The following is a 12,371-nucleotide window of genomic DNA, read 5'->3' as shown; positions in this document are numbered from 1 at the left end:
GGCTTAATCATGGCCAGGAAATAGCTGGAAGGACTATAGTTACAGAATCTCTACTGCTTAATAAATTTATATAAATTTTGTAATATTGATAAATTGATTTCTAGGACTACACATACACATGAGCCCATATAATTCCTTCTCCATGATAACAGAATAAGGAGAAAATGCTTTTATCTAAACAAATTAAGATTGTTAGATAGTTTTAAAAGTACAGTTACTTGTTCTTAACTTCTAACATAAGTCAAATCTTTTTCCACCTCAGATCAAAGAACTGATAGTCACTTTTGATGCGGAACTCCATCTTCTGAGACATCAGAAACTGAAACTAGATACTCAGATGAAATTATCTGACCTTCACCATGTCACATTATTTCAAGAAATGCTTCTCCTCAAGAATTTTGAAAAACAGGAGAATATACTTCAAGAGCGTGTTAATTCATTAGACAAAGAAGAACAGGATATGCAGGTATGAATGGGCAGGAGAATGCTTGCTGGCTGTATCCTTTAGGTACGGAGGGGACTTGTTTCTTTGTTTCCTCCTTCATCTTCTCAACTTAATTTCCCCTGTTGTTCTGGCCCTCCTCTCTTTTATCCCTCCTCCTCTCTGACCCCTACCCCCCTCTTACTCCTGCTTGCTCTGCTTTTGGTATTCTTGGTCAGAGAGAAGTGAATCAGACTTTACAATGAATTTGATCTGATATTTTGTATGGTAGGAAAATAAATTTTCAAAAGTGAGCCTTCTATTTAGTTTACAAATTTCAAAGTCTATTTTTATGGTCACTAGCTAACATGTAAAGTTGAGTTTTGATTATATGTTATCCTTATGAGCATACTTGGAAAAGAAGTTGACTAGTTTCTCAAATATGATAACTAGTTTCATAGTAATATATAATTGAGTATCATAGGAAAGTAAGTGTCTTTGTTTGTTATGTATATGTTAAATTTAAAGAGATAAATGATACCATCCAACTTTTGTCTTGAAGCAAGAAAGATTCCGTCAAATAGATATTACATACTGAATAGTAACATCATTTTTAAGGTAAAGTTGCTGCACTAAGAGATGAGATGCCTTTTTGTTTCAGTTGTCACATATTCATATGAAAAACATCTTTTGTTTTTGAGACCACACATGCAAAAATAATAGCTGACATTAAAAATTTCACTTAGATTTTTTGAGGGAGCTAAACACCAAGAAGCTGATCTTATCTGATTCTGAACTTAACTGATTTTTACAAGAGAATTATAAAATTTTAACCAAATAAATGGATGGCTCTGCAAACATCAGAAATGTAAACTTCTATGGAAAAGATTAAAAAAAATGTTTGTGAACTATAACCTTACATTGCAATATACAGTGTTCTCTGAACCTGATTTATCAGAAATACTTTCACTTATTCCTGGTTTTGTTCCTTAGTGGAAAATAAATGAAACTCTTAAAGAGATGGAAGAGAAAAAGAATGAAATTGCCAAGCTCCAGGACCAAGAAAAAGCACTCTATGCTGGTTTCCAAGCAGCTGTTGGAGAAAACAATAAATTTGCTAATTTCCTCATGAAGGTCCTAAAGAAGAGGATTAAGCGGGTGAAGAAAAAGGAGGTTGAAGGAGATGCCGGTTTGAATTTCTTTTTAACATATGACCCTATTTTTTCTCATTAACATGAAATAGAGAAATAACTAAGGACATGTTTGACACATTTTGTTCCTACAACACAGACAGTTAGAGGTTCTGTGGGCTTGAAAGGGAGAGGATATAAATCTGTAGGTCTCTAACCCTATGGAATTAATTTGTGTGTGTGTATCTGGTTTGAGACAGCTTAGGGTAGTTTCATGTAACAAGCAAACCTTCTCTTGTGTTTATTTGCCAACTGAATGTCATCTTGGGTAAAATATCTCTTCATGTCTTTTGACCATGTTTGAATAGGAGTTTTTGCTTTTGTCCTCTTGAGGTTTAAGTGCCCTTTGTATAGTCTAGGCACTAGTCCTATGTCAGATAGGTGCTTTGCAAATATTTTTTTCCATTGTGTAGCTTGTTTTTTTGATTCCCTCCACATGGTCTTTCACAGAGGAAAAGGTTTGATTTTTGTTGAGGTCCAATTTATCAGGTGTGTTTTTGTTTTAGATCCTGCTTTGGTGTCAAAGTTTAAGAACTCTTTGCCTAGCCCTAGGATCTAAAGATTTTCTCCTATTTATTTCTAAAAGTTTTATAGTTTTACATTAAAGTCTGTAATCCATTTGGGCTTAATTTTAAATAAGGTGTGAGACTTAGGTCAAGGTCTTTTTCCCCCTCCTGTGAATTTCTAATTGCTCTAGCATCATTTATTTCAAAAGCTGCCTTTCTCCCATTGAATTGCTTATGATCTTTGTCAAAAAACAGTTGGGCATATTTGTGTGGATCTGTTTTTGGGTGTTCTGTTCTCCTGATCTGTTTGTCTAGCTCCCCACCAAAACTATAGTCTTGATTACGGAAACCATTGAGTTCTCAAGTCAGGTCAACTAATTCTTCCCATTTTATTCTTCTTTCTCAGAATTGTTTCAGCTAATCTATTTCCTTTATCTTTCTATATTTTAGAATAATTTTTGTATCTACAAAAAAGCTTGTTGAAATTTTGATAGCAATTGTGTTTAACTTTTGTGTCAGTGTGGGGAGAATCTGCATTTTTGTTGAGTTCCTATGAGTGAACACAGTATGCATTTAGAGCTTTGATTTCTTTTATCAGCATTGTGTCATTTTCAACATTTTCATGTTTTGTTCAGTTTATACCCAAGTATCTCCCCTTTTTAAGTGACTTTATTATTTTTTTTTTTCAGACAAAGAGCGAGCAAGTTAGTGGGGAAGGACAGAGGAAGAGGGAGGGAGATATTGTCAAGCGGACTCACCGCTGAGCACTGAGCTTGATGTTGGAGCTTGATCTCACCACCCTGAGATCAAGACCTGAGCTGAGGGGTGCCTGGGTGGCTCAGTGGGTTAAGCCTCTGCCTTCGGCTCAGGTCATGATCTCAGGGTCCTGGGATCGAGTCCTGCATCGGGCTCTCTGCTCAGTGGGGAGCCTGCCTCATCCTCTCTCTCTCTCTGCCTGCCTCTCTGCCTACTTGTGATCTCTGTCTGTCAAATAAATAAGTAAAATCTTAAAAAAAAAAAAAAAAGACTTGAGCTGAAATCAAGAATTGGACACTTAACCAGCAGATCCACCCAGGTGCCCCTTAAGTGACTTTTAATGCTTTTTTTTTTTTTTTTTTTGGTAGTAGAAATATTTTATTAAAATATCACAGAAAGGGCACCTGGGTGGCTCAGTCAGTTTAGTGTCTGCCTTCGTCTCAGGTTGTGATCTCAGGGTCCTGGGATTAAGTACCATATTGGGCTCCTTGCACAGTGGGGAGTCTGCTTCTCACTCCCCTTCTCTCTCTCTCTCTTTCTCACTCAAATAAATAAATAAAATCTTTTTAAAAATCTCACACAAAATCCTAGAAAATGAAATAATTGGCATACTAATAGTATACATTAGTACAATTTTATTGTGTTTTTTAAAATCTTGGTGTCACATGTTCACTCCAGTATATAGAAATATAATTGCTTTTTAGTTGTTGATCTCCTATTTTGTGACCTCACTTATTAGGTTTAGAAGTTTTTGATAGATTCCTTGGGAATTTCTATGTAGACAATAATTTTATCTGCAAATAGGTTCAGTTTTATTTCTTTTTTTTCTGATCTTTATGCCAGTTTCCTCTTAATGCCTAATTGCACTGTTTAGAACATCCAGTACTACATGGAAATAGAGTGCTGAGAGCTGATGGCCTTGCCTTACTCATAATCTTAGGCAGAAAACATTTAATAGTTCACCATCAAGTATGCTACCTGTAGGTATTTTGTATACACTCCCTCAAGTTGAAGAAATTCCCCTCTGTTCCTAGTTTTCAAAGTTTTTATCATTAATGGGTATTGAATTTTGACAGATGTTTTTCTGCATCGATTCATGATTATGTGATTTTCCTTTCTTTAGCCTATTAATATGGTGGGTTACACTGGCTGATTACTGATTATTGAATCAAACTTACACCCTTGAAATACCACCCTCCCAGAGTGTATAATCCTTTTTATATATTGCTGAATTCTATTTGCAAATATTTTTATTAAGAAATTTTGTGCCTACTACTGGGTATTTACCCCAAAGATACAGATGTAGTGAAAAGAAGGGCCATCTGTACCCCAATGTTTATAGCAGCAATGACCATGGTCGCCAAACTGTGGAAAGAACCAAGATGCCCTTCAACGGATGAAAGAATAAGGAAGATGTGGTCCATATACACTATGGAGTATTATGCCTCCATCAGAAAGGATGAATACCCAACTTTTGTATCAACATGGACAGGACTGGAAGAGATTATGCTGAGTGAAATAAGTCAAGCAGATGGAGTCAAGTATCATATGGTTTCACTTATCTGTGGAGCATAACAAATAACTTGGAGGACATGGGGAGATGGAGAGGAGAAGGGAGTTGAGGGAAATTGGAAGGGGAGGTGAACCATGAGAGACTATGGACTCTGAAAAACAACCTGAGGGTTTTGAAGGGGCGGGGGGTGGGAGGTTGGGGGAGCCAGGTGGTGGGTATTATGGAGGGCATGTATTGCATGGAGCACTGGGTGTGGTGTATAAACAATGAATTCTGTTACGCTGAAAAGAAATAAATAAATTAAAAAAGAAAAGAAAAGAAAAGAAAAGAAAAATTTTGTGCCCAGGGGCGCCTGGCTGGCTCAGTTGATAGAACATGCAGCTCTTGCTCCTGGGGTTGAGTTAAGGCCCCATGTTGGGTATAGAGCTTACTTAAAAAAAAAAAAAGAAAAGAAAAGAAAAGAAATTTTGTGTCCACATATTCATGAAGATCATTTGTCTCTAGCTTGCTTTTTTTTCTTTTTTGCACGATCTGTGTCTGTTTTTAGTATCAGGATAATACTAGATTCACAATATGAATTAGGAGGTCTTCTCTTTGATTTTCTGGAAAATAATGTGTATGGTAGTATCCTTTCATTCTCCAGTAAAACCATTTGGATGTGTGGATTTCTTCAGGAGAATTTTAAAACTACAAACTTAAAGGTTTTTAATATAGATACAGAACTATTTAGATTATCTATTTCCTATTGGGTGACTAGTTGTAATTTGTACTTTTGTGTGTGTGAAATTGGTGTGTTTCATCTGAGTTGCCAAATTTATGTGTGTGAGGATATTCATTGTATTTCCCTATTATCTTTTGAATATCTGCAAGGGCTATAGTAATATCACCTGTTGCATTCTTGATATTGGTAACTTTTTTATTTCCCCATTTTTGTTTTTTTTTAAGACTTACTGGAGGTTTGTCAATTTGATCTTTTTGAGAACAAACTGGATAAGTGTGGATAACTTTGGATAGGTTATTTTTTAAAGATTATTTTCCTCCTTTTAATTTTATTGATTTCTGCCCTTCTCTTTACTACTGCCTTTTCCTGCTAGGTTTGGATTTATTCTGCACTTCTGTTTTTAGGTTTTGAGGTGAGTGTGAATTATTGATTTGAGACTTTTCCTCTTTTCTAATCTAGTGCTATAATTTCCCTCTTAACACTGCCCACTGAGCCACCCAGGCACCCCTCTTGGGATCTTTCTGTTGCTGATTCCTAGTTTGATTCCACTGGGGTCAGAGACCACATTCTGTGTGATTTCAGTTCTTTTGTGGTTGTTGAAATTTGTTTAATGGTTTAATGGTTGAGCATATGGTCTGTCTTGGTGTATGTTCTTTGGGTACTTGCAAAGAATGTATATTCTGCTGTTTCAGGTTAAGCCTTCTATTACTGTCAATTGAATCCTATTGGCTAATGATGCTATGCAGGTCTTCTAAGGTAGTCTTGTTGATTTTCTGTATAGTTCCAATCAAATGCTGAGAGAAGAGATGTTAAAGTCTCCAAATATAATCATGGATTTATCTATTTCTCCTTTCATTTCTGTCAATTTTTGCTTCCATATTTCACAGCTTTGTTTTATGAATACACATTCAGGATTACTATGTTCTCTTGATAGAGGGACACTTTTATCATTAGATAAAGTCTTTCTCTGTCCAGAGTAATTTTCTTTGCTCTGTAGTCTACTTTATTTGATGTTAATATAGCCACTCCTGTTTGGCTCTGATTAATGTTTACATGATATTTCTTCTACTCCCTTTACTTTCAATTTGACTATGTTATATGAGAAGTGAATTTTTAGTAGACAACACACTGTTAATGTTTTTTATCTATTCTTTGTCTTTTAATTGGTGTACTTAAACTATTTACATTTAATATATTTGGGCTTAAGTCTGCCATTTATTTATTTTTTTACATTCTTTCTGCTTTCTCTCTTCTACATTTTCCTCTGTTCCTGTGGGTTACTTGGATATTTTTTAGAATTCCATTTTAGTTTTTTCTAGTCTTTTTTTTTTTTTAACTTTATTTATTTGACAGACAGAGATCACAAGTAGGCAGAGAGGCAGGCAGAGAGAGGGAGGGGGAAGCAGGCTCCCTGCTGAGCAGAGAGCCCGATGCGGGGCTCGATCCCAGGACCCTAAGATCATGACCTGAGCCGAAGGCAGGGGCTTAACCCACTGAGCTACCCAGGTGCCCTGGTTTTTTCTAGTCTTTCGAGTGTATCTCTTTGCATAACTTTTTTAGTGGTTACTTTATAAATTACATTATAATTACATAATTTATTCTAGACCTCCAGTGTTCTCATTTTACCAGTTTAAGTCAAGTATAGAATCCTCATCTGCCTTTATATTCCTTTATCACCTCCATTTATAATATAATTGTCTTGAACAGTTCCTCTACATACATCTAGAACCACATCAGACAATGTTATAACTTTTGCTTCAACCACCAAACATAATTTAAACATTCAAAAGGAGGTATTTTTTTACCTATATATATATTTTATATTTACCTGTATTTTTGCTCACCTTGCTAGTTTTTCCTTGATGATGTTCCAGACTTCCTTTTTAAAAAAATTATTTTCCTTCTGTTTAGAGAATTTCCTTTGTCCATTCTTTTAGGGCAAGTGTACTAGTGGCAAGTTTTTTTTTTTATTTTCCCTTAATCTGAAAATGTCTTGATTTCCTATTTCAGAAAGACATTTTCACTGGGTATAGGATACTAGGTTGACTATTTCTTTCTTTCAGCATTTAAAAAATATTGTGCTACTTCCATCTGGCCTCTATGGATTCTGATAAGAAATCCTCTGATATTCAAACTGTTCACCTCCCAAAGTGAAGTCTCACTTCTCTCACAACATTAAGTCTTTTTGTCTTTAGTTTCCAGACATTTGACTGTGATGTGTCTTGGAGTAGATTCTTGGGATTCATACCAATGAAGGTTCACTCCTTTAATCTGTCAGCTTATGTCTTTTGCCAAATTTGAGAAGTTTTCAGTCATTATTTCTTCTAGTGCTTTTTTTCTTTTTAAGATTTTATTTATTATTTATTTGACAGACAGAGATCACAAGTAGTTAGAGAAGCAGGCAGAGAGAGAGGAAGGGAAGTCCGCTCCCTGCTGAGCAGAGAGCCCAATGCAGGGCTTGATCTCAGGGCCCCGGGATCATGACCTGAGCTGAAGGCAGAAGCTTTAACCCACTGAGCCACCCATGCACCCCTTCAAGTGCTTTTAAGAAACTTCTCTTCCGTCAGTCCTTTTGGGACTCATGTCATAAATGTTTGACCTTTCATTATAGTCCCATAGGTCCCTGAGGCTCTGAGGTCTGGGGTTTGTTTTTCACTTTTCTTTTTCCTTTTCAAACTGGATAATTTTATTGTTCTGTCCTCATGTTTATGGATGCTTTCCTCTATTCCCCTCTGTTCTGCTGTTGAGCCCATCTATTGATTTTCTTATCTAGTTATTGTATTTTCAGTTCTAACATTTCTATTTAGTTCTTCTTTGTATCCTTTTTTTCTGATACTTTTTATTTCTTTGAACAGGCTTTGTATTTTTCATTTGCTTAAAGTGTGTTCATAATTGGTTATGGAAACATTTTTATCCTGGTTACTTCTTTCTTGGCCATTTGGCTAGAGAGGGTAGGCTATGGTTAGGCTGTTTTATGTCCATATCTGCTGGTGTTTCCAGGTTGTTGACTTACTCATTTCTAAGTCTGAGATCTAGGAGGCAAAAAAAAGGTCCAAAAAATTCACCACAGTATTGTTCTTCAGCTTCTGAGTTTCATATTTAGTCTGCTTCCTCTCTGTTTTTCAGACTCTTATGTTTGTTCTACATATAATATGCAGGTTTTAGCTATATTTTGCAGGCCAGATAAGAACAAAATAGATCTAATTTGTCTTCCCAAAAGCAGAAATTTATGTAGGAATTTTCTAATTTTAGACTTTGGAGATTTATTTCATAAGGTGGTACAGACCACTCAAATTAATTTTAATAGAGGTCTTAAATTTAAGAAATCTTCTAAACAGTATGAGGTCCATCTCTTATTTCTAATTTTATGTTCTGTAAAATAGAAATTGCCAATTGGTGTTTTATGGTTCATAGATGGCTTCAATGTGTTTTAAAAGAAAATGGGGTAGAGCTGTGCGGAAGAGGTCTACAATCCCTTATGTGGAACTCTTGGAGGCAGATGTATTTTAGTATTTTTTATATTTCTTATATTTTATAAAAGATATATGACACTGTTAAAGAAACAAACATTCATGGACTTGTTAAAGAACAAGGCAGACTTTATTCAGAGGCACCACTACAATGAGATTTTATAATAGGGTAGAGAGATCAGCTCAACTCTGAATACAACAAGGACAAGTAGAGATTTATAGCCAAGGAGCCAGGTGGGAGTCAGTGGATAGAAAATTACTAAGAGGTTGGATAATTCTTTGCTAACAGGATTTTTGCTGAAGATCAGTCAGAGTGAAAAGGTAGTGAGGGTAAGGATTAAGGAAGAATCTGATCAGATATTAAGGGGTGAGATTTTTACTAAACTGACTCAGTGGGATTCTTCTAAAATTGGACAAATGGGTCAAGGACTGAGCTCATGGTCCACTATGGACTCAGAGGAGCCTGACTCAAGTTTGGTCAAAGGATGGAGTCTTTGTCAACTAACACCCCCAGTAGGACTTAGTGCAGGATCTCTAAATCAAACACCTTAATATTTTTGCAGCAAGATACAAATATTCACACTAAGTCGACTAAATAAAGATAGTAAATAGCATTACTTCAGATAAGTTATGAAAGTCTTTTTTTTTTTTCTTCCCAAGGTACTATGGTTTAGGAATTGTGGGCCTATGAAACCAAGTGTGTGTTAGGTGGGTCACAGCAGAAGCAGCTTGGCAGTTTGGTCTCAATCCTCTTTGATTCAGTGCATTGAAATTAATTGAACAACCTTCCTCAGGTATTTGTGTTTGGGTCTCTGGATCCCCAACCATTTATTTATTTGTTTGTTTCTTTTTACTTGGTTATTTTATTTTGTAGAATTTTATTATTATTTTAAAATAATTTTTTGATTGAAGTATAGTTGACACACAATGTTACATTCGTTTCAAGTGCACAACATAGTGACTCCACCACTCTATATGCTATACTATGCTCAACACAAGTGCAGCTACCATCTGTCCTCATGTAACACTAATATAGTACTATTGATTATATTCCCTATGCTGTACCTTTCATCTCATGACTTATTCATTCCGTAACTGGAAAGTCTGTGCCTTCCATTCCAGTTCACCCATTTTGCCCATCCCTCTGCCCCTCTTCCCTTCTGGAGACTATCCATTTGTTTTCTGTATTTATGATTCTGTTTCTGCTTGTTTTTTGTTTGTTTGTTTTTGTTTTGTTTTGTTATTGTCGTTCTTTCATTTGTTTTTTTAGATTCCCTGTGTAAGTGAAATCATATGGTCTTTGTCTTTCTCTGACTTATTTCACTTAGCATTGTACCCTCTAAGTCCAACCACGTTGTTGCAAGTAGCAGGATCTCATTTCTTTTTTGGGAGCTGAGTAATAATCCTTATCTTGGTCATTGCAGATAATGCTGCAATAAACGTAAGAGTGCAAATATCTTTTTGAAGTAGTGTTTTCATTTTCTTTGGGTAAATACCCAGCAATGGAATTACTGGATCTTGTGGTAGTTCTATTTTTAATTTTTTGAGGAACCTCCATACTGTTTTTCACAGTGGTTGCATCAGTTTACATTCCCACCAACTGTGTGTGAGGGTTCCTTTTTCTCCATATCCTTGCCAACATGTGTTATTTCTTGTCTTTTTGAATCTAACCATTCTGACAAGTATAAGGTGATATCTCATTGTGGTTTTGATTTGTATTTCCCTGATGATGAGTAATGTTAAGCATCTTTTCCCATGTCTGTTGGCCATCTGTTGGAGAAATGTCTTTCAGGTTCTCTGTCCATTTCTTATTCAGATTATTTGTGGGGTTTTTGTTGTTGTTGTTGTTTTGTTTTGTTTTGTTTTTGGGTGTTGTGTAAGTTCTTTATATATTTTGGATGTTAACCCATTATTGCATCTATCATTGCAGATATCGTCTCCCATTCATTGGGTTCACTTTTTAGTTTGTTGATGATTTCCTTCACTCTGTAAAAGCTTTTTATTTTGGTGCAGTTCCAACAGTTTATTTTTGCTTTTGTTTCTCTTTCCTTAGGAGACATATCTAGAAAGATGTTTCTATGGCTGATGTCAAAGAAATTACTGCCAACTTTCTTCTAGGAGTTTTATGGTCTCACATTTAGGTCTCTAATCCATTTTGAGTTCATTTTTATGTATGGTATAAAAGAAGTGGCCCAGTTTCATTCTTTTAGCTGTCCAGTTTTCCCAGCACCATTTGTTAAACAGACTGTGTTTTCCCCATTGTGTATTCTTGCCTCCTTTGTCATAGAGCGACCATATTAAGTGTGGGGTTATTTCTGGGCTCTCTATTTTGTTCTCTTGATCTATGTGTCTATTTTTGTGCCAGTACCATACTGTTTTAATTATTATAGTTTAGTAGTATATCTTGAAATCTGGGATTGTGATACCTTCAGTTTTGTTCTTTTAAGATTGCTTTGGCTTCAGGGTCTTTTGTGGGTCCATATAAATTTTAGGATTATTCATTTTTGTTCTGTGAAAAATACTATTTGTGTTTTGATAGGGATTGGCTTGAATTAGAAGAATTTAAGATGGCAAAAAAAAAAAAAATTACCCAAAGAAATCTACAAAAATTTTGACTAATTGCCTGCTTTATCTGTTTTCTTCCCATTGACTCACTGAAAAAAAACTTTATTTTTTAAAATCTGAGATTTAGCTTAACACAGGGAATTCTCTGCATATTAATAATGCCTTCTTCTCTATTTAGATGAAGATGAAGAAAGTGATGAATCAAGTGAAGAAGAATCTAGCTTAGAGAGTGATGAAGATGAGTCTGGATCTGATGATGAGGTTTTTGATGATTCTATTTGCCCAACAAGTAAGTTGGATAAAAACATTTGTTCTCTGTGAAGTGTGAACATGGACTGATAATATCAAGGAGATCCTTTTTTGGATTCTCAGTTGTCTCATAAAATTTGAGGGAAGCATGGTTGAAATTGTGTGAAGTAATCTAATGAATACTTGTATTTGGCTCTCTGGATGATTTATTTTCTTTTCCCTTAGGCAGCCATTTATGAATGACAAATAAATTTACAGATAACTTATAGTTGATTCAAAGTCAAATTATGCAGAGATAACAGATTGTAGTGTGTGCGCGTGTGCACATTTTTTTTTTTACAAAGCTTTATCTTTTTGATAAACCCATTCAAATTTTCATATTTAAAATCCATTTTGTAAGGGCACTTTGTGCCAGTTTCCTGGCGATGTTTAGCAATTTATATTCTCAGTTTTCACTGATAGAACCAGTCTGAAGTAGCCAGACCAATATTCTTCCAGTCTCAATAGATGAATAGTCCAGTAAAGAAAAGACAACTTCTTTTTGGTATGAAATTTATTTTTGTAGCCACTTTATATGGATTTTAAATTAAATTTTAAAGCTTAATTTCAAATAAAGTTTAAATCTTATTTTAATGTTGTAAGTAAGATTCTTCCCAAAATCGTATGTGTGAGTAAAATAGAACTCAAAAGATTATAATACAACTTGTTAACAGCAGGATCCTTATAAATAATCCTTGTTTACAGCAGGATTAAATGGCCTGAAAAAAGTCTCACAGCTAGTTTGGAGGGGGAACTAGGGCTAGAACTGAGGTTTCCAAATTCCACCATAGTACTCTTATTTTCACATTCTTTATCAATTGCCTGGTGGACTGTAGTGTGATATAGTGGAAATTAACACAGAGATACTGTACCTGAGTTGCATTGGTTCACATTATCAGCTATATGACCTCTCTGAGACTTCAGGTCCTCACCTATAAAGT

At 35.2% G+C, this 12,371-nt stretch overlaps 1 protein-coding gene across 1 annotated transcript in view; it reads left to right on the top strand.

Annotated features, from left to right (window-relative positions):
* CFAP44 (cilia and flagella associated protein 44) overlaps positions 1 to 12,371 on the top strand; it is a 167,528-nt gene that overhangs the window by 142,057 nt on the left and 13,100 nt on the right. Inside the window, exons 27-29 of the mRNA XM_080822400.1 lie at positions 263 to 466; positions 1,415 to 1,610; positions 11,321 to 11,431. Coding sequence (XP_080678526.1) covers positions 263 to 466; positions 1,415 to 1,610; positions 11,321 to 11,431 — 511 coding nt within the window. The remainder of the gene's footprint in view (positions 1 to 262; positions 467 to 1,414; positions 1,611 to 11,320; positions 11,432 to 12,371) is intronic.

The sequence above is a fragment of the Martes martes genome (assembly GCF_963455335.1).
Source record: "Martes martes genome assembly, chromosome: 1".
Taxonomy (NCBI): Eukaryota; Metazoa; Chordata; class Mammalia; order Carnivora; family Mustelidae; genus Martes; species Martes martes.
Note: the sequence above shows the minus strand (reverse complement) of the source record. Positions and strands in the feature narration are given on the sequence as shown.